Raw genomic sequence first — 24500 nt, 5'->3', positions numbered from 1 at the left:
ACCCTTAATATAAGCCCGATTAGCCGGTTCGCACAGTTGGAACTTTTTGCATTGAAAAAAAAAGAGAATAGAGCCGTCACCGTCACAATAATTGGATTACGGAATTTATTCGGAAAAAAATTCGTCACAGCATTGAACATAGTGAATTAATAGTGTTCCTGGATGCGTCACCGGTCGTCGGAGCTACAGGGCGACCGGTCGGGGCGAAAGTCGGCTCTGGGTACGCGGTTAGATCGACGCGACACACCACAGTCTCATCTAAACCATTGCTATGCGAACATCTTCCCCATCATAGCCGAAACTCTACATACGACGGGTAGTAACGCGTGCCGGCGTGTCGCGGAAACTTTAATTTTCCAGATTCGCGAATTATTTTTCCAAATATTGTTTTTAAATAGTTGCCGTCGAAAATTGGCGGCGTTGGAGGCATACGGTAAAGTTCTGTGTTGTGTACGTTAAAGTGTTGTAGATAACTTTTTGAGCTTTTGTAAGATTTTTTTTTTAAATTTGTGTGCTTTGTCGGTGCGCCTAAAGATTTTGTTAGTGTGAAGTGTTTTATTTATTTTGTGCACATTTTTATTTGGATTTTTTTGTTCCGGGATATTTTTGGTTGGTTATTTTTTGTATTATTTAATTTCACTATTTAGTTTTAAGTCAGATATTATGGTAGCATGTTTCATTTTGAAGATCCTTTTGCACGATTCCTCTTATAGTATTGTTACTATTTTTACGTAAATCAAGTCATTCACGTTGTGGGGCGCAATAGTAAAATTGAAGATGATGTAGTTCTTATAATTCTTTTTTTTATATTGGTTAAAAACTGTAATAAGTTTCCGTAAAATTTACACGAATAATTTTACGCCTACGGGTGGGTTTATTGTTAATCTTAAATGCATTTTCGGGGGTTTCATTTTGCTATATTATAACAAAACAAAATAAAGATATTTCAAATTCTGGCCCTCTCATAATGCTAGTTAAAAAGGATTTTATTTACAACGGTCTTTTTTAAAATACTTAATTATGTTTTTTAGTCCGGATTTAATTTCGATTCTGCTATTCAATTTAACATTTGATCCTGATCAATAATCATTTAATTTCCTTATTTTTTTCATGCATTTTACCATTCACATTTTTAACGCTATCACATGGCGCAGCAGTTATTTGGTGCGATCGGACTTCGATTATTAATTTTCATATTTTATAACTGAAAATGAATTCGTTTGTCTTCTTAAATAGGAACACGCTATCAAAAAAAGTAAAAGTTTTTAGATAGTAATTTTCTATTTCATTTTACTTTACGCTTTTTTTTATTTTATTTTTTATTGCCCTTGTAGACGAGCATACGGCCAACCTGATGGTGAGTGGTTACCGTCGCCCATGAACTTCAGCAATTCCAGGGGCAGAGCCAAGCCGCTGCCTACCGAAAATTTCGTCCTTTCCTTCCATAGATGCATTATCACAACGTTAGCATCCAAATCGCTATCTTTGAACATCGATTCTCATAATCGGTGTGTGTGTGGTTGTGGTTTCTTTCAATAAAATTAATATTTTATTCACGTGAACGATCGTTCGATAGGGTTTTATAGCACAACAGTAGTTTTTATGTACTATCTAAACAGTAGAAGCAAGTATAGGTTAAGTGACCAACACGAGTGTAGATTAAGGAGTCATAAATTTGTCTTCGATTGGAAATTATATTTTGATTCCCGATTTCATTTTCGCTGCGTATGGGCCCGTCGGACAGAGGGCCTGGTGCTAAATGGTGGCCAGACTCTTTAGAGACTATTACACATTACTGCCATTGTTGAAGTGTTAGATCGAAATCTTTTATGTATCGTAATCCCTGTCGTATCGTTTAAGTCGAAAGACACGAGTGTTTCCCATCAGAATGAGATACTTACTTATTTGCGCCCCTACTAAGACAAGCAAGGTTTCTACTATATATGATAATAATATGCTGTATAAGGCAAAATTGGAAAAAATTAAACAAACTAAATCAAGTTTTAGAGCTTAAGGGCTTAGGTTCAACTTTAATTGTTACATTTACGGTTACTTTACATTACGGATTTACCATAAAGCGTATTTCTGTGGATTATTAATCTTATTTCTTCGAATATGGGGGCAAAACGATAAAAATTATCGGTAAGCGCATCGACCATTTGTTGCTTCGTAGAATACATTTTGAGGTAAAAAATAATTTAATTACAAAATCGACGAGTCGAATGTGATTTTATAGTTAGGGACTCCGATCGGCACATGAACTCCGGACCCAGAAGCCAAGGTCCGTTAATCTTGGTCTAGAGCCGACGATGCCACCGCGAATCACTTAACTCTAGGTGGGTCGCGAGCACGTTCACTCAGCTGTGTAATAAAAAACAAAAATGCGATCATAAGGTAGCTCTACCTTTTTAATATTCTACTACATCCGCCGGTACAGTTTTATCAATTAATAAAAATATTGTAACTATATTGTTACCGAGATAAAATGCTTTGTTATGTACCGCGATTTAATCATAAGTTGATATTTTTAAAGATACTTTAACACTTTTATGACTCGATGAAACCAAAATAAGATTTTAAAAAGAGGAACATCCACATCTAAAGGATTTAGTTCATATTGGTATAAAAAACCGAGACCCCAACTGCTAGGTATAAATCGGTTGTCCTAACCCTCAAACACCTAAACGGCATTTTTCCGAATAAGCAGGATCGCAGTACCTATCCGTGTGAGTTCACGACACGTATTCTCTTATCAAATAACGGCTTATATATGTACGTATCGGTATTTATGTATGTAATTATACTTAGAACTTAGAACTTATATTTCAAGCTGGGTAGCGCATTTAGGTTGTAGATCATATCAAATAACAGTTTATATATGTACGTATCGGTATTTATGTATGTAACTATACTGAGACCTTAGAACTTATATTTCAAGCTGGGTAGCGCATTTAGGTTGTAGATGTCTATGAGCTCCAGTAAGCTATTAACACCAGGTGGGCTGTGAGCTCGTCCACCCATCTAAGTAGTAAAAAAAAAATTGGATTGATGTTTGCATTACTGAAAAATGTAAAACGAATTCTTTCAGTTTGTCCATGTAGGCGGATCATTTATCCCATTCAGTTGAATATTGACAAATTTTTGTTTGAACTGAATTGTAGATTTCGGATTTAGTTTTCTTAAGCGTAGGTACATATTTGAAAATATTGTGATTTGAAAAAGTTTAAATATATTGTTACTAGCTTTTGCCCGCGATTTCGTCCGCGTGGAATAGTTAGTTTGGCATAACGCTAAATTTTACCCGCGACTTAATTTACAGCACTCAGGATTGGAACTTCATTACTGAACCGGTAGATGGCGTTGAAGATGCTAGATTTTGAGATTTTTAGACAAACAATTTTTTAATTTTCGTAAAAAAAAATTTTTGTTTTCTTAATAAAAAGTATCCTATGTTACTTCTAATATCTCCAAGCATATGTGTACAAAGTTTCATGATGATCGGTTAAATAGTTTTCGCGTGAAAGCGTAACAAACAAACTTACATTCACATTTATATATTAGTAGGGATTTGTTGAACTAATGAAATATAACATAAAATAATACTCGTGTAATAATAACAGAGACGTTGTCCATTTTGTTCAGATTTCTTCAGGGGTTACGCAATGCCAAAGAATTCCGAACAAAATCGTTCTTATTACAAAGGTGATTGTTTGATATGGATTATTCTCTTTCATTTATTCTTCAGATGAAATTCTCGTGTAAATTTGAAAAGAAAACAGAAACTATAATTTCAATTATTTTATTACGATATTTACCTCTCTAATTCAACTAAAATTAAAATAACAAATTAATGAATACAAACGAGAATTTAATATGTAATATTTATAATATATTTCTCGAATATAATTAGAATGGAACTCACATAAACTTCAAAGGAAATAGTTTTTGTTGTCATAAATTCGGCAAAACACAATAATCATTACGGTCACTAAAGTTGTGAAGCTATGAATAGAAAAAAAAAATAGAATTACAGCTAAACATCATTACAGAATTATAAAATTTGCTCAGAAAATCTGTGATGGCAAAAAAGGTAGACACTATGACGTAAAACTTTGAATGTCTTTCTTATTTTTTTATTATTCCAGACACTTTATTTTCCCACTAACTATTAGTTGCTTAAAGTCACATTTAATAATAAAGGTCTAAATTATCATTTTTAAAATTCATTGGAATTTAATAGAATAATGCAAATTAATTATTTGAACCAATTTTATTAACATAAATAAGGAATATTTGTGCTCTTAGAACATTAAAAGTCAAAGAAAAGCAAAATGCTTTGGAACAAAATAATTACTATCAGTGCTACCATTGTGTCATTCCAAAAACTATTCATGATTACATATTATAATATTTGAGCTATTAAATTATTACCAAAATATAGGCATATATCTACTATGAGGCATATTTTAACTTCCTAATTATCTCGTAAGAATATATTTTTGAACTTTAAAACTAAAGTATCAATTTATAAAATTAACCACGTGTATTACAGAATTAAACGTTGTTTATATAATATGATTATATATTATGTAAAACGTATTTTGATGAAGTTAGTGTTGTAGCTTTTGAAATAAAAGTATTTTAATGTATTCGAAAAATGTTGAGAAAGGTTCGGAAAAAATCCATGAAGGCTATTTATTCTGTTTTCGGTAATTTACTATCAAAACATCGTCCATGTTTCATTTAATCCTGTTCAAATACAAGTAAAATTTATTTTTGTAAAGGAACCGGGAATGAATAACAGAATACTCATACAATTAGTATCTTGTAATCCGGTCGTATACAAGCATTTACTACATCTAGTCCGACTGATATAGTAATGGATGGTAATATTATTAGTGTGTTATCTACATAGCTATCTTTCAGTGATGTTTCAAATGTAACAAATGTTGTTGAGACATTATGTTGTTAAAGGAATTAATTGAATTAGGTTGCTAACACACCCTTAGACAAAGAAACAAGATGTAAAAAAGGGCTTAGAATGAAATGAAACAATGTAATTGGAAACAATTTGGTTGGGATGAATCTAGTTTGGAATATTGGTTGCTACCAGTAAGTCTCGTTCTGATCAATAAATATTGTTAAAAATTAATACAAAAAACACTGAAATATTGGAGTCAGATTTCTCTAGTTAAGTTATTAGTGGGAATTATGGTTTATCAAGTATTATGAGGCAACTCTTTGTTCATGCCATGAACGTATGTAACTATAATGCATATTGTCTCAGATTCTTACAAAATTTGGATCTAATTCGGTTCTAAATATTTTTTGAAAGACATATCAATGTTATTTCTTTTGTTTATATAATAGGTAGACTTGTGAAGGCAATCAAATAAAAACTAGTATATTACTAATAGTACTAACATTAAAATAAAAAAGCACACGAGCTTACCTCACGAATCACTGTTACTGTCACTGTCGCTCATGAAGATCAATAACGCCAGGGGCAATGCCAAGCCGCTGCCTCAATAGCACTGTCAATGTCAAGATCGGTAGCTTACGTAAATCTTTGTAAATTTAGTAGATTATTAGCGCGGACCTAACTGCTACTTAATTAAAACAGCTACTTGAAAATATTGCTAGAGGGTGACTTTTAACTCAATAAGAATTGCATTCCGGAAATCACGCAAATTATATTATTAAAATTTTTTGTTTAGTAATTGTAAAAATTGTTGCAAATGACTCGCAACTTTACGGCACGACATTAGATTTCTTCGTGGCAAGGCTAAACAATAAATAAATTTGAAACTACATATGTAATTACAGTTGAATTAAACTTGAACGTAGGGAAGGATACCGAATACACTTTGTTTGATTAGTATTAGAAAATGATTTTGCACTATTTAAAAGTTAAAATCACAGATATTGTGAATAAGCTTAAAGATATATCTAATATCTTTAAACGAGCAATGCCTATATATTTATTTAAATAAATTTCGTGCATCGCAGAAAAAGGTTAAACGATTTCTTTTAAGATTTGAAACTTTAGAAGCCTTTGATCCGTTAACGATACTTTTAGGTACCTCAAGCACCGGTCACCGTCCTCACCGAACCCGTCGCTTGCGACGAAGGGCTCAACGAGTAAATTAACCCATAGACACAGTCCACTGAGTTTCTCGCCGGATCTTCTCTGTGGGTCGCATTTCCGATCCGGTGGTAGATTCTGCGAAGCACTGCTCTTGCTAGGGCCAGTGTTAGCAACACTCCCGGCTTGAGCCCCGTGAGCTCACCTATACGTCAAGAAGAAGCTGAAATAACCTTTTAAGGCTATCAGCATAGGTAGGAAAAAAATACTTTTCTGAAAATTCGCAAAATACATTTTCATAGCGCCACCTGGTAGATTTTTGAAGTGCTTGAATTGTTATTCTTGGATGGTAGCATACCTCAAAACTTTACGAGATGGCGTTACAAAATAACCTACCACCACCTAACCCTAAAAATATATAGGTACTCCTATAAATCACATTTTTTCGATCGATGTTACTCTAATAAATTTAGAAAGTAAAATATTAATGACAGGAACAGACAATTAACTGAAGATTTCAAGTATTTTTTAACCCTTCCTTGGCCTAGTTGCTTTTTACCCTATTGTACTGCCTATTGTACAGGTGTTTCTATGTTTAATTTCCGGTCTGAGTTAGTAACCTTTTTTAGATAGTAGTCAGTATTTAGATATATATTCGGCATACTTGATTGTATTTCTTAATTTCGTTTTCGTTAACACACTTGAAAATCAAATAGGCTTGGGTAATAGGATTTTTTGCTCTAGATGTATCGACACTCGGGGCGCACTCAGCTGAAGTTAAAAGGTTACGGTAATCTAAGCTCTGGTTTATTTGATATTAACTTTTTTTTTTAAATGGATACTGTTTTATGAATATTTAAATGTTATAATATTAATTATAAAACTTTAACTAGTACTTAAAAATACATACCAACACGGGCCAGCATATGATACTGTCGCCATTACAATTACGGCTTGCGAGACAATGCATTTTGTTTTTTCTACAAACAGTTTTCCTCCGTTTAACCATCATTGGATATAATAATACTAATCACTTTCTAATTTTACAACCGATTCGGATTTGTTTACACATTTAAAATTTATTACGATATTTCATGTTGCTTCTTAGGTTATATGTAGTTTCAATGGACTTTACTAGACAGTATGACAGTGTGAAAAGGTATAACGAAAGTGCGTTAGTTTACAAATCACAAAAAAGCAGCATTTTCCAATATAAATTGAGATGCAATAAGTCTCTAGTATTTCACATACTATATACGGATATATGGAGGGGAAAGATTGAGAGAAAAGGAACAAAAGAGACTAATGGTTAATGCTAAACCAGCCCGTCTTAGCTAAGCTTTGCTGTTAAATGTGCTTTTTTTTTTTTTATTGTTGCTCTAAATACTATTAACGTATGAGTATACGAAATACGTGATAGCGTGCATGTACCCTTTAAATCATAAAGTTCAAATAAATAAATAAGCGGATACTGTTTATTGAATTAACCAAGTATCACAGGATACGTGGTGTACATAAATATGTTGTTGTACCCACCGGACATACAAATTTAATCATGTACACAAACTTATTGAAATGTGGGGCACTGATAGGCTTCCATGAAATCCCTTTTAGGGTTGCAACGAACATAATCACTAAAGAAGAAATTTACTGAACTGAATTTTCCCCGCGATTAATAAGGTCTCAGTTGATGATTGATGAGAAAACCGGTTAACCGCTAAAAATACTTTTTTGGGACCCGATTCTTTATCTCTCGTTTATTATCCGAAAATTTTAAGTTACTGAAAGGTCTTTTCCTGGTATTTTCAAGATGCTTTTTTTTAACTTGTCATGTATGTACATACATATGTATGTACATACATATGTATGCATCGGAATCTTTGAACATCTTTTTCATCGATTTCAACACTTTCGATTAAGTTGAAAATTTACACACGCATCGATTACTGATGACAACATAATAATTTTGTAATTGGCGCTCTGTAAACCCTTATTAAGAAATAGTCTAATACTACTTCTCCCTTCGTAGTAGGATCTCCATTTAGTTATATTTGTATAATAAATTTAATTTTTTTGTATGTATGCAATGATCGAAAACAGTATTTTGTTCAGTTTCGGCGAGTCTGTAAAAATACTTGAAATATTAAGATGTCGACTGTTCGTTTATTATTATTAGTCGTCCATATTACACGATTGCTATTTGTGCGTGTTTTTTTAATTGTTAATCTACAATATTATTTTCTAAATCATTTCGTCTCTAAAAGAAGTTGAAAATTTAGAGTACTAGCGTGTTATGGTATCATCGTACGAAACGATCATAAGTTCCGGTAGAAAAGATAAGATATCTGTCAGTATTCATGCACTAGTTGGTCATGGTCTGTCTACTTACCCTAATAACAAAAATTCATTGTACTGCCATAGGTAATATTGCAGAAGCGTTTATAAGTTAAATACTGTGGCTTCAAATATATATATATATATATTCACTCACCAACACAGCATTCGCCCGTTTGTTAATGCACAATTCTTTTAAAATTATCGCTAAGTATATAAATTTAAGTTGCAATATATCTCGAAGTAACGATGTCGTTGACTCGGTAGTTTCAGTTTGAGAATAACAAAGTTCCGTTCGAAAACCAGCGGTATCTATATTCGGGACTGCATCCGCGACTTCGGAAACTTTTTTTTTTTTTTTTTTTTTTTTTTATTGCTTAGATGGGTGGACGAGCTCACAGCCCACCTGATGTTAAGTGGTTACTGGAGCCCATAGACATCCACAACGTAAATGCGCCACCCACCTTGAGATACAAGTTCTAAGTTCTCAAGTATAGTAACGACGGCTGCCCCACCCTTCAAACCGAAACGCATTACTGCTTCACGGCAGAAATAGGCAGGGTGGTGGTACCCACCCGCGCGGACTCACAAGAGGTCCTACCACCAGTAATTACGCAAATTATAATTTTGCGGGTTTCATTTTTATTACACGATGTTATTCCTTCACCGTGGAAATCAATCGTGAACATTTGTTGAGTACGTATTTCATTTGAAAAATTGGTACCCGCCTGCGGGATTCGAACACCGATGCATCGCTCAACACGAATGCACCGGACGTCTTATCCGTTAGGCCACGACGACTAACTAACTAACTTTTGAAACGTACAAACATTGTTACAATCGCACGCCAAATATATTCTCGACGTTTCCGCGAAATGAAACTTCTTCGCTCGTAGATAGTTCGCACGGTAGGATTCTTGTTTTCAAACGTTTCTTTGTTGGGACGATGTTTTTGCTGTTTGAATTTCAGGAATGCGATAGAGTTTCTCAACTACCATTGTAGATAGATATGTCGCACTGGTTAGAACGAAACTGCGCTATTTGTACGAAACTTTTGTGAAAACAGATTGGCCCAGGATTGTTGACGTGGGCTAAGATAGATAAATAGTGGTTTACTTTAAATTATACTGAAATAATGCATTCAAGCTTTGGTATTTGATTTTAACGCGATTGCTTTGTTACTTAACTTCATAAAAGGGTCATTTATAAAAAAAAATTCATAGTACTTTTGTAGGAAATAGTAAAGGATAAAAATAAAAAAAATAGTATTGCACTTTTTTAACCTTGTAGTCGCCAACGCTTATTGACACCAGCAATGTCAGGAGTACAGCTAAACCGCTATCTATTATAATAAATAATTAGACCAGACATAACCGTTGCATAGAAATAGATAAATAATTTTAATCATAGCTATAAAAATGGTGTTTTCGAATTTTAAATCTAAAAAGCACAATAAGATATTTGATTCATAATAAGCAATAAGAGTTATCCAGTAGTAGAAAGCCAAACATAAAAGTTTGAAATTTCTAACACTGAAAAACTGCACTCACTGTATATAAATGTTTAAAGCCACAGCGTAATCGAGTCCAGACGTGATCGTATATCTCCCTGTCGTTTTGTCGATGTACAGTCACAGCCATAAATGCAATTTCGATAAAACGCTCTTCGTCACAGCTACATTTTTCACACGTAAATAACTGAATTGTCGAATTTTTCAGACGGAGTTTTGCTAAAATGTGAGATGGTATTTTAATGCAAAAAAAACTATGAGTTTGCGCGTATAGGTTTTGGTCTATCCTTTTTTAATATTTTTTTAATAGATAAATGACCGGGTCCGTGTTAAATGAGTCTCAGTGTTATCGGAAATCATTGCTTCAAAATTTGAATCACATTTCCCATCTGATATTATCCTTCTTCAAATGAGGCTTGTGGAGAGAGTACTTAACGGTAGACAGCGGCTTGACTTTACTACTTGGCTCTGCCCCTGGCATTGCTGATGTCCATGGGCGACGGTAACCACTCATCATCAGGTGAACCGTATGCTCGTCTGCCTACAAGGGCAATAAGTAAATAAAACTTTGACATATGGGATTGAAAAGTGAAATAAATGGCGTAGCGGATGTCCAGCCCTTTAAATTGGAATGGTTCACTGCTTCACGGCAGACATAAACAGAATGGTGGTATCTACTCATGCTGACTTAGAATACCACAAGTCATTTCGCAAATTTATAATTTTTGTGAAGCGAAAAGTCGTAACGACTTAGTTCCGCCCATATTTTCTTGATTTTGTAATGTCTGTCGGTGAACTTTACAAATAATAACTGTGTCCGTTATTGTAATTACGTGTAGATTTTAATGTAAAATAATAAAGTAGAAAATAATAGAATAATATAGGTTCCATTTAAATTTCCTGTATTTTATTTTATTTTATTTTATTGATAGGAAGATTTATTAACTTTTTATCAAAAATTTCTCTTTTATTTTGTTTAACTATATTCTTTGCGTATATAAATATATTGAAACAGTTTTTTCGTTAATACAGGAAAAGGCAGAATAGGCGCTATTATTGCAAAAATAGGGACAATGTAGAACATAAATTAATTTCGAGGTGTTAATGATCAATGCTCAAATTACGAGCCGTTCCAATGAGCGAGCATTAGTTATATAAATACTCACATTTCAGTTACCTTGAAAATTCATGCTCATAATATGATATGCTTGAAAATACAGTTCAATATCGCTTCTAATATTGTTTATCAAATCAATCCAAATCAATCCGTTATTGGGAACGAATGACTGTTAATGACATTATTAATAACAAACGCTTCAAATCTATAAAATTTAGGAGTATACTTCTGTTAGTAATCCTGAACACGTTTTTTGAGAATAACTTACTTTACTGGGCCACCATTGGTAGGCTTTGATATTCTTAACTCATTAAAATGTATATAAATAAGTCAATTATATTGTTCATAGTTCACATTGTTAAGAAGCTGAATAAATGCTGATGGTACATATTGTAGATATTTTGAAAATTAATCTTTTTATACAATCTCCACGGTCGTTATTTAGTCTAAATTGTCTGTGTGTAATGCACCTAAATCGTGCGTTCACCCCGGCGATGTGATGACAGAGAAATTTGGCGACGAGACATTTTCCAATTTCAAGACGCATTACTACAGCACATTTGTCGTTCGTGCGTGTGGATCATACGTTTATGTTTTCTTACCATTTTATCTCGAAGCTAATTTAACTCGAAGCTAATTCATTTTCCTATTATAAAAATATTAATGATATTGTTAATAATCAGTTCGTATGGAACGCAAGAATTTCAAATTATAAATTGGCATTTTGGTGGTAGGGCATACACTAAGATTCTATCTCGTTTGAAGGTTGGGCCAGCAGTTATACGATATACAGTATCTCGTTATTTAACATCAGATGGGCTTTGAGCTCGTTTCACATAAAGTCGCTAGTTATTTATATTTCCAAAAATAGAGGTTTCATTTAAAAAAAAAAAGTAACTACGCAATGTATTTCGTAGTATTATCGAAAAGATATTGTCGTCGTCGTCATAACACGAATCATATTACATTACGGATTTATTATATTATAGTTATACTTCTAATTATGAACATTGTAATTGTGTAGTCATTAAAATAGATTAATTGCGAAATGACAGCCGGATGGCGCAGTGTAGGCGTTGGTTCACCAATAACTAACCATAGAATTGTAAGATCAGATGTATCGATGTTTTTCTGATTTGTTTCAGTTTACAACTACTTCGAACCGATTAAATTCCTTCCCTGTGTTTCTCTCACGCTAGTCTACTCTGATCTACTCTATTCAAAGATCTTAGAAGCACCTTTGAAAGTGGTCAACGGTTGATGTATACCTGGCATTAGCGTCTATTCTCGGGCGTAAACTTTTTCTAATAGGCTGCATGTGGGTTCGCGGATCTCAATAAGTATTCTAGGAATGCGTTCATTACAAGACCCATTTATTGGTAGCGGGTTGTATTTGGAATCGTTTTTGTTAAAACATTAAATTCAAATTTATGTTTCCATTACATTAAAAAAAAATTGTTTAAAAAAACTAACAAAATAAGCATGGGGTGCTTTTCAAGATATGATCAAAATAACCATTCTACTCATATCTGTTTATAAAATATTTATAGCTGAACCATGCACCCTACGATTTTTTTTACAATAAAATCATTTTTCTTACACTATTTTAAATTCAAATTTACTAAAATTTATTTTCTATTTTTTAGTTGAATTTTCTATAAAAGCGTATTTTGTTAGTTTTTTAAACTATTATTTATTTTAAATTTTTTAGTTGAATTTCAATTTTATCAATTTTTTTTAATTTGCATTAGTTGTCATCGGTCTTTAATAAGCATACCAAATTTCGAGTTAATCCGACGTTTTGAAGGGGGTCAAAATCATGTTCAAACATTCCTTTACATACATACATACATACGTCTGAAGCTAATAAAAGCGTATTAAATAAACGATCGTTGATGTCCACAAATTTCCAATTTATTTGGATTTTTTTATTACTTACATTTATGTACATTTTGTGGTGTATCTAGAAATTTTCTACAAATACATTTCAGAAACAACTGAACAGAGTTTCAAAATACATTAAAAGTACACGCGTCGTTGTTAAAAACCTGTAGCGAATTCAAACTAACCACGTATTTGTTTAGTTACAATAATTCTGTTTTACATGCAAAACTCTACAAGTCCATCAAGTTTTACATTCGAATAGAAATTTACGGCTGAGTTGACAGTGGGATATTTTATTAATACTTAAAAGCATTGTGAAAACATTTTGTGTGGTAGCAGATCTGTGCATACAAGTTATATGAGTGACTGAAATGTTACTGGAATAGATTAAGTCTTTTAGTTCAACGGAAATGAAATTAGCAACCTGCTGTTTAGATGTTGGAAGAAAGTTAATTATTAGTGCGCTGGCAAATTAGTTTTAAGCAGTGATTTAGAGATAAAATATGTTAAGGTAGTTAAAGTGACTTCTACTATCAATAAGACTCCTAAAATTTATGAAAGTATCTCTTGTTTGTTCGTTATCTGTTTCAGGGCTAATTTCATTTTATAGTTATCAATCATGTAAATTTTAAAACGATATATAATCGTGAAGCAATTAAATTATTGTTTTTTTTTCGTACTTCTATAAAATTCATTTCCCAATATTGTATGAGTAGTTATTGATTCGAAGTGCCGCGCAACTGTTTGCTCAGCGTCCAAATCCCAAATTGTTATTTGTCTATTCACAATCAGTCCAAAGTAAAAATACTAAAAGTACCTAATGACTTGAATTGCTCTAGAATGATCTAAGGGAAATTATGGTACTAATGACAGTTCGATATTCAAATGTATTTTAAAGAAGGTTTGCCGTTATTTATGGGCATTTATAGACACGTACACAGCTAAACTAATTTGTTGGTAAGTCGCTAACTGTTATGAGATTTTGGAAAACATAAAAGTGGGTCAAAAATTACCCATTCTCTTAGTTCATGGTTAGCCTTAATGCATGCCGCACACAACCGCGCATGCTCCTAATCGTTAGACAAACAGCTTCGCTAGCATTTCTCAGTTGTAGTCGCTATGTCGGTGTACCGCAAACCCTAGTAATGTTCCAAGGAATTACTAGAAACCTAGAAGTACATGTGATGCTTTCGCGCGAAATCCCATCAAATATTTATATATGGTAAGGACGTCGCCGCGTCGTCAGAGATGCGATCCGCTGACAGTTCATGCGGGCTGTAATTAAAAGTTGTGGGTAGTTCCAGGCTTCATGTCCCCTTTTGGATCTCAAGTACCAGCATAGTAATCTTATCTGCAGATTGCTTTTAGTGATTATTTGAGAAAGAAATTGAAAGGGAAAATCTCTCGAGAAGACGATGAAATTAAGACGTACAGATAAGATTTGTGTGCGATTTGTTCTGTGTTCACGAAACACAGAATACAAAATTTTATACAATAGGCTAAATCTAACTAAAAATGTTGTTCTTAAACTTCTTTTGCGAGACGTTTCCGTTACAAAATCTTTGTGTACTTAACTTTAAACCAAAAGTACCTGGGATCTGCTCCAAGGACCTTCACCTTTATTTATGTACTCTCCGAGAGAAATCACCCTTTGCGTCGCCCGCTCGTATGGGAACCAAGAAAGCATTCAAAATGATTTATTGTAAATGGTTTTCTACTTTGTTGGCTAAAATAATAAGTCCCGCGGCCGGATCGCTGTTCTAAATTCGAATTTCTTTTTTGCTTTTTTCCGATGCACGCCGCTTCTAAAATTAAATTTGCAATCGTTCGTTAGTTCATTAACGGCTGAGATCGAATGAATCAGCGAAATCGCAAACAACATACGAGTCAAAAACGGGACGAATAAAAAATAAAAATGCTAAAGGAATAAAGGTAGCTAGAGATTGCGAAGTTGAATGAGACGTCGACAATGCAAATAATAAAAACGTTAAAAGCACAGTAGGAATTGCGGGGAGCTTTGTCCGTTGGCACAATGGAAGCGTCCGCCACGATTGACGCTTTAACTTCGAAGGTGTTATGAGAATTAGTGAGCCATTATTGCTCCATAGAAATCGCTATGGTCAAGCAGAAAGTAGATAACAATTATTATTAGCCGGACACGACAAAAAGTGACATAAATCGCGCATAATAAGTTCCTCGAGGTGCAAAAACACGGCTACGGTTTACCTGGATTGTATTTTTTTCGGCATGACTTGAGACGAACGCGGTCCGATATAATAAACTCCTCAATTCCTGGCAAAGGCATTGTTTAATGATTTTTCTGTTGTGATCTTGCACAATTCTCGACCAAATTCGTTTTTTTTCACTAAGACATGCCATATTTTTTTGGTACGGCTTGGTAGCATTTAAACAAAAGAGACCCGGGGTCGGTGTGAAGGTGTGATTTATTTACGACTTCACCTTTAAAAGCCTTCGCTTGACCGCCTTTTGGGTGGTTTCAAATATATTTTGTTCAATTTAAATCTCGTGTTTACCAATTAAAATCAATAAATAGCTTAATTCGTATTTCTTTTGTTGCAGGAACAATATGGAAAGCACGTTTTCGATTTGCATACTGTTCGGGGATTTGTGATTTATTTGATTTTCGATAGAGCCGCATTTTAAAAACCGTCTGACAAATAAAGATGCTGGGGTGTGCTTACAAGAGAGTAACCTCAGTGTTCATTTCCGCTTCACCGAAAGAAATTAACTTCAGTTCGGCCGACGATAGCCGGTGCTTAGATAAGTAGATAAACTAAACTTCCCTTGAATCAAACAGACATAAAATTCGAAATAAAATATATTAACAATAGAAAAAAAAAACGATATTGAGATCGCACGAAGCATCTGAAACTTAACTAGTCAAAGCAACAAATTTGAAATCAATAGCAATAGAAAGTTACCAAAAAGAGGAATAGAACAAAACGCTAGAGCGTATAGTGCTGGAATCGCCACTGCGGTGGTATGCTTTATATTGCATCTTGGATCGACTGTGCGCTGACTGGTCGCTACGTCACGTGGCTTCCCGGCGCGCGTTTGCAGTGCTGGATGCTACTAACTGTATACACGTGAGTACCTTATTTTATTTTTGCAATAATCAAATATGTAACACTTTTTTAAGCATATTATTATACGTAAAACGTTTCGTCAGATTATAGAAACAGAGTTATCAGCAACGTGCTTCGTCAAAAAGTGCCTTATTTATCTAGCTCTCATTCATTTCTGATAACTATAGTTACGTAAATAGATCAACATCTTTTTTTTCTACCCAATCGCTGATAGCCTCGAGGGAGTATTCCAACTTCACTGGTATAGTAGACTTATCAATAGCCCTAGCAAGAGCAGTGCTACTTTACCAATAGATTGGAATCGCGACCCACTGTGAAGATTCGGCAATAAACTCATTGAGTTAAAATCAACATCGAAAAGCCTTAAAAGCTTATCATCTACCAGTTATTGAGATTTTGACTCATGCCTCAAGGCGAGTGGCAGCCATGTAAAGCGAGATGGGTCGTGATGTAGGCTAATCTTCAAAACAAAAAATTGACCGAAATAAACATAAAATCAAAATTAAATTATACAATTCCATGTTGACAAGTTTATGTGATTCATTGAACATCTCCGTTTAATACGTACTTACAAGCGCTATTACTTTTAAATGGAATTATTTAGTTACAATGTAATGAGTTACTGTTGTTAATGGCCGTTGTTGACAAGCGAGTTGGCAATCAAAGCCAAGTTATGTGCTTGGAATAGGCTCCACGACCTTTCCTTCTTCATGCTCATCAATGTAAAGGACATAAAACTTGTCTATGTGAATTCAGTGGACAACCTCCTTGGTATGAGTGCTTGCTTACTTTGCCGTTCGATTTACGACGCGTCTTTCATTACCAGTTTCTATGTACTCATCCTTTGTTCGTCGAAGCATTTCAACAAATGCTCCTTTCTTATTATTGTCATTATCTGCAGCCTCTTGTTTTGTATTATATATGTTCGTCTTAACAATAACATCGTTAATATTTATATTCTGCTTACAGCGCTCTAATGTTGTGGGAAAATATTTGGTATTTTTAAAAGGCGTGGATTGTGTAGTGACGGCCGGTTAATATCTAATAGTTAAAAACCTGATGTTTAGGGAATAATGGTTAAGTGTTTATTAGTTTTCCTTATGGAGTAAATAAGAAAATAATTATTTGTATCTCCATTGAAAGTCTTATTGAAACGTATATTGAAATCGAGCTTGATTTAAAAAATATTTTCTTACATTTAATCTCGACCTGCTTTTCTACCTGACTCGTATGTTCCTGCAGGCTTTACCCCGAGAAATAAATTCTCATCGACAGATTAGAGTAAGTGCTTTCAGATAAATGTAGATAAAGTTCGTTCGCACAGGGGCGTTCTGCACTACCGATTGATTGGAATACGTCATTAATTTAATTACTTTCATGTGATTTTTTCTTTAATGTAATCGTGATAAAATATTTTGATACATTAATATGTTTATTTAAATCTGAATATATCTTTGAAGTTTCTCTGTGAGTTTATATACTTTGGTTGATTTCAATGCACATGTAATTTTAAGTGAGTAATACTAATTTGTTTTGTTATATAACAAGGAGTTTGCAACAAAAGTGGGTCTAACATAATCAGCATAATATTATAAAAGATAGGCAAAAAAATTTGCAAGAGCGCGAAATGTTTGCGCTAGACGTTTGTCGAAAACATCGCGGCGATGTGTCAAATTTGCAGGAATGTAACATTGTTTGATGTTAAATAGATAATTTGCTATTACAAGATTAATTGATATGTTAGGGCTTGTCGGTTAACATCATAATTTATTCATTTGGTATACATACTCGTAAAGAATTATGGTTGTAATACATATTTAATTGAATCTGTTTCCTAGAGTTTCGATATATTTTCCATTATTTAATCTAAACATTTATAAGTCGAAAATAAATATAAAATACATATATGTTTTATACAATGAAACATAAAACGACTGATTTGGACAGATATCATAACAGCTTCATAAGACAGATAAATTTAATCCGTCTCATTTGTATAGCGATATATTCATTATGTCCTTATATCGTTCGATTTCCTTATACAACTAACAAAATACCGGTAATAAACTATCTATAATCGACTTTTATGGGATCTGTCTGGCTTCATAAAGGTCATAAGGAGTTTTTTCGGATGAATATAAATGAAATATATATGTACACCCTTGACCGATCATTTCCGCCCACGGTGTGTGTTCAAGTCGCGCCAAAACTGGACACAATAGGTTAATTAATAGCAGTTGCTAGAGTCACAGTGGTTCGCGTTGTAAGTATTAGAACAAGACGTAGCTCGGTAGGTATTGGATATATTGTTATGTAAATAAAGTATATTTCAAAGATGTGTATGTATTTGCATACATATTACTTTTTTGCCGTTCGACGTTACCAATTACAATTTGGCATTTGGTTCGGTAACAATAATAATTCTAAGATTTGTTTCAATTGATCAGGTTTATTGATTGATTCCCATTTGTTCAAGAAGCGGCAAAGAAAATAAACATGTTCAAATTTTAGATATTTACGAAGATTTTTTTGTTATTATTTTCTTAGATTCATAAGTAATAAGATTTTTTCAAAGAATCAGTAGTTACAAATTTTTAAGTCACTTTGAAATTATATAAAAATATTCGAATTCTAAATTAGTAAAATTATTAATTTAGTAAAATTGCCTTTATGGTTTTATTGTTTTAATTTACTTATTTCTGATTTAGATTTGCCAAATTAGCTAAAGCTACTACTATAAGCAAATGTTTATTAAAAACATGAAAGTGCTTGTCTGTCGTGTATTTCGGCTGAGTTTTCATTAAAAGCATATCTTTCATCATAAGTTTTATTAAAGCATTTTCCAGCTTTTACTGTATCCTGTTTTAAGGGAAATAAGTCGAAATAAAAGACTATACTCCAATTGGTTTTTTTATTAAGTCTTTTTTTATATTTTTTAATTTATTATTTTAATATTAGACTTGAGATAATATGAAACGGATGGTACATAATCAGCACAATATTCAACGAATAACCTAACTTTAGTCGTCTGTGACTACGATAAAGATTCGAAACGTCGGAAATGATAAAATTAAGATAGTAAACGTGAGATTAAGTCGTAAAGTAATAATAATTATATTAAATAATTATAGTATCTGTTCCTCGAGTACTCTGGACTTCAGATCGCTGTGGCTCTTGGCTACACATGAATTATAGGGGTGGGAGTGATAGATGAATAGTACCCAAAAAAATCCTAAAAGTGATTTCTATATGAAAACGTGAAATTAAAAAAGTAGTATCCTTCAAATTACGAATATTATATGGAGTAATTATTGTTAATATAAATTTTTCCAACATTTCGGTTTTTCAATATTTTTTACCTAATTAATTTATTATCATTGATTAATTTACAAGACTGTTTCTTTTGAACGAACCTGTTTCATTTATTTCCAAAAATATATGAGAGGTAAATGATAGTGTTTCATTTTATTGCTCGTTCATTTATTTTCTTTAAATTTAAACGCCATTACAAACTTGTCTTGTGTATTTACTTGTTTTAAGTATTTACACGAAGTTAATAGTGATATTGGCTTGCGAACTGCAAGTCAAATATGTTATGATTTTCGTTATTATGTAAATTTGTACCTTAAATATCATTAAATTATATTATACTAGCTGACCCGGCAAACATTGTTTTGCCATAATAATATATAAGATTTCTAGGGAATTTCTAGTGTAGAAGAAAAAACTAACTTATTGTAAGTGTGTAAGGATGTGGTGAATGAGTGAAAGAGGTATGTAGTGCTGTGAACGATGAGGGAATATATAATAAAAATAACAAAACCTCATTCAACCACATAATACCTCATTATAACAAAAAAAATAATGTCCAAAAAAAAAAAATATGTTAGGGGTGGACAACCCTAATCACTTAGGGGTATGAAAAATAGATAGTAGCCGATTCTCAGGCTTATATATATATGAATATGCATAAAAAAAATCATGAGAATCGGTCAAGCGGTTTCGGAGGAGTATGGGAACGAACATTGTGACACGAGAATTTTATATATTAGATTTTAAAAATTATTATATTTTAAAAACATAGTTGTATTCCAAGCATAATTCTAGTGTTAAACAAGTTCAAAGCTTTCATATTGTCGAATCTTTTGGCCTAACGGGTGACCACATTTTTTGTTAGATATTATTGGTTCCAAGTTTAGTCTTGTAGAATACGGTGTATATTCACGTTATGTCTTAAGGGCGTTTTATATGTGATACCGTAAACAACTTCCAGTCGCGATTATTCGACCTTTGCGGTAGGCAGCGGCTCGCCTCTTTTTTTATAATTTTTTATTGCTTAGATGGGTGGACGAGCTCACCTGATCTACAACGTAAATGCGCCACCCACCTTGAGATATAAGTTCTAAGGTCTCAGTGTAGTTACAACGGCTGCCCCACCCTTCAAACCGAAACGCATTCACGGCAAAAATAGGCGGTTCTGGCCCCATGCATTGCTGACGTCCATGAGCGAGGGTAATCACTTACAATTAGCGGGGCCGTATGTTCGTCTGCCTACAAGGGCAATAAAAAAAATCTAGCCTAGCCCAGACAAGACACACACACGTGATGTTTCCATATTGTGTTGTAGTCTTAACATTGATTTTCTGTTTAATAAATATTTTATTTAATAGTGACTCCGAAGTCCACACTAGTATGTGCCACAATTCTGCCTATCTTACTGCGAAGTAACATGGTTTCTGGTATGATAGATAGGCACGGCAACTGCAACAAATCAACTTAAGCCTCATTTTTATTATTTACCAGGATAAATAATCTTTGAAACCGAACTAACTAGTTAGTAGGTCACTAGCACAAATCAATATGATAACTGTACGAATAATTAGAAAACCGTTGAATAGCGGTTACATTCGATTATTCTCATTAAACTTGTGATTCTGACTATAAAAATAGTAACTGCCTTAACATACATTATTATGTGTGGGCCGGTTTACATTGTTCAAACTCATGCGAGGTTGGGTTCATGTTACGACACAGTCTAGACATATTGAAAGGTAGACATTTTTTATTCGATCCGCTACTTGTAGTCTGTGGGCGTGCTTTAAACTCTAATTAATCATGTTCGGATGTTTTCGGGTCTTATTGTATTCGTTTTTGTACTCATCATTTGTAAGGAACTGATTATATTGAGGTCCAAAAGATGATTCGGCCTCCTTTAGCTGTTTACCGCTTAGTGCATTGGAGAACAAGCGAAGGAGCTACAGGTGATGTAAATTACGCCTCAGTTTTAACAACGTGCCACTCCGTCGCGGAGTAGAATTCTCCGGCGCCTGGAGCTGGACACATATGCTTCAAGAAGCATTGCGTTTTCAGATACGTTCTCGGCCACATAATTTGTAATTCTGGAGTTAACTTCCCTCTGCAGTATTATCGAAGCATCACTATGACGAATTTTGAAAATTGTTACCTTATTTTTTTATTTCCAAGACAAATCACGAGTTAAAAACGTATAGTTATAACATGTAGTAAAGTTTCCGTATAAGAGTGACCGAATAAATCTGTACAATGGCATTAAAGTAAATAGATAAGTATTTAAATTAAATAAACGTGAGTAAAATTTTAATAATCTCTCTGTCAAATTGTACCATTGTGGTTAGTGGCTGGCTCAATGTAATTCATATGTCGGTCTAATCAACACGCTCTGTCCAAATATGGTGACCGTTGAATTATTATGATGTTGTTAAGTGGAAGCTAGTTACTGAATGATCGCATTTATATTGCTTGTTGATTGACTGATTTACGAGGGAATCGGAGTAGATTATGTCATAGATGATGGTTCTTCCTTCTATATCGTTCCCTCACTACTGAGGATCGCGACCACATGCGATGTACTTCCAATGCACCCGATCATGGGCGGCATGGACTGCATGGTACAGACTACCACCGAGTGCTTCTCTTGCTAGATCTGACCATCTGTTCTGCCCACGGCGCGCTTGCCTTCTATTCGACCCGTAATTATGAGCTTCTCTAATTCATGTCTGGGAGACCGCATGATGTGTCCGAAGAAGCTCATAACACGTTCCCGGCAGATGGAAGAGAGCCTTTTTCGGATTTCTAGCTGCCTTAGAATGGACTCGTTTGTTCGCATGGCAGTCCACGGTATAGATATAGATGATGGTTCTTATTTATTGAATAATTTCTTCTTCCAAAGCCTTTTCCAGTTCTTTACTAATGAAAGGGCGTCTTGTAAGCTCGTGGTAAACAGCTAATTCTGCTTCAGTATTACCTATTTCTGGTTTGATGGCTGGACCGCCGTTGTTTAATGGACTTCAGGCTTCGATTTGCTATCTCAAAGTGACTGACGACATTCTCGTAGTAAGTCTATGGGTTCTGATAACCACTTAACTAGCTGGGTCGGAAGTTCGGTCACCCGTCCACACATACCCTAAAGTCTTATATAGATATATTAGGTACAATTTTGTCAGTCACTATGTATTAAGAAATATATTACACACACAACTGGATGTTATTTTGCATGACTAACATTAGCGTTAGCAGAAACTCAGGTCGTTTCTAAAAGCTAAATAAGGAAACTATGATTTCTTAATAAAATATGTAATATGACAACTGTTCCCGGAAACATTCAAAATCAGAGTTCTTATCCGATTTGCGTGTTACCAAGTTTTCCTTCAAGAAAAAATAAATATGTTGTTTATATTCTTGAACTTCTACGAATTCATTCATAATATAGCCATTAGAAGACGGTAATGCGGATAATAGCTATTTGCATAGATTATATTATGTATCATATCAACCGTTATTTAATGTATAATATAAATCGACATTATACAATAAAAACATATTTACTTTAAGTAACTATGAGTGTAGCTACCTACATTTTACCTTTGAAACATTAATGAAACAATAAATATAATTCAGCTTTACTCACACTATCCTTGTCATATTACCCCATAAAAGAGTTACGAGCTCTTAATATTTATTAAATTAAATATTAATAATTATTAAAATGAACAAAACTTCAATTAAGAAATTCGAATTTCCTTAAAATTTAGAATCACCGTTCCCCGACATTCAAACCACAAATGAAAACGTATCCATTGTCATAACACATAATAAGCTTCTAATTAAACAGTAGATGTGTATTTAATTACGATTTATTCAGCAAATGGGTGGTCCGGTAGGCGTATAATAAAGGTAATGTGTACATTAAACTTGTTTGCAAATAATTACATATTGTATGACATGCTTTTGAAGAGGATTCCTTTGCTAATTGATATTAATAAAGCAATTAATATTCTATTACGATGGCAGTAGTGAGTGTTCCAGGAACATTCATGTATTCGTTATTAAATAAAAACTATAACTTATTGTAAACACTAATTATTATTATTATTAAACACTATTTAAATGCGTAGCTAGCAATTTTTTTTTTAAAAGTGAAAATCACTTATTTAAGTCAGCGTCAAACTAAAACCCTGTAGAATATTATTTTTTAATTGCCGTTGTAGGCATTTTGTACAATGTCTATATTATTTACATGATTATTAGCAATGCCTCATATTTCCAATTAATACTGCGAATCCAATAAATGTAATAATTTATCAAAATACTTATATTCATCTTAATTTCGGTAGTAGGCGCTAATGCGTTATGTAGGAGCCTTTTTTTCTGTATCCCACAACGAAGTATGTGAGTTGCATAAATCGATAAATCCTTCTATTAGTCAAATCGTTGTACATATAACAAATATGTAATTTGAAATGTAAACACATAAGAGGGATCGCATTTTGTCGCCCGGTCGCAGCGACAATTGCTTTTGGAAAGCGACTTTTACTCTACTGTGCGTGGGCGTCTTTATATTTGTTGTTAGTATTTGAATTTTTTTGGAACGAAAGTAATTTTCTTGATGTATTACCGTATTGTATTTATTATACTTCTGTGGAATAATACCCCGTTTGTACTATGATAGATGGGCCAATTCAATTATGCTGTGTTTTTGTAAGAATCCTGTTCTGTACAATATTCACGAATACAATTTTTGTTTCAAACGAGTTCCAAGAAATATGTAACGGGCCTACGTTTCTGATGAAATATGAGAGCGTTTCTTTTATATGAACTAGAACCACATTTTGTGGAGTTTTATATGAGAATAGTAATATTTTGTACTAAATTGTATGAAGTAAATATTTTACTACTAACAATCACGCCACGTTAACTGGTCCCGTGCTAAGTTCGTAAAGAACTTGTGTTACAATTAGGAATTACGATTAGGAAGGAATAATATTAGTGTATTTTTGTAGGAAAACGAATTATTGTAGGTTTTTATTGTTTGTTGCGTAGAAGTGTGAACGATCTCACATGGTTGTGTGGTGTTCACTGATTATCGGAACTCATAGACGTCACACCGTGAATCCAAACAGCAACCGTGAGACATGAGGTCTTGTA

The 24500-nt window shown here is 33.5% G+C and overlaps 1 protein-coding gene across 2 annotated transcripts in view; it reads left to right on the top strand.

The window, feature by feature from the left end:
* Positions 1-211: 211 nt before the first annotated feature.
* LOC105842494 (uncharacterized) overlaps positions 212-24500 on the top strand; it is a 123880-nt gene continuing 99591 nt past the window's right edge. The window contains exons 1-2 of one of the 2 annotated variants that reach the window (XM_012695946.4): positions 212-433; positions 15511-16037. In XM_012695946.4, the coding sequence (XP_012551400.1) occupies positions 15934-16037 (104 nt within the window). In that variant the 5' untranslated portion in view covers positions 212-433; positions 15511-15933. Of the gene's footprint in view, positions 610-15510; positions 16038-24500 lie in introns of both variants that reach the window. The other variant, XM_012695945.4, reaches the window with a different exon arrangement.

Source organism: Bombyx mori, chromosome 23 (genome assembly GCF_030269925.1).
Source record: "Bombyx mori chromosome 23, ASM3026992v2".
Classification (NCBI taxonomy): domain Eukaryota; kingdom Metazoa; phylum Arthropoda; class Insecta; order Lepidoptera; family Bombycidae; genus Bombyx; species Bombyx mori.
Note: the sequence above shows the minus strand (reverse complement) of the source record. Positions and strands in the feature narration are given on the sequence as shown.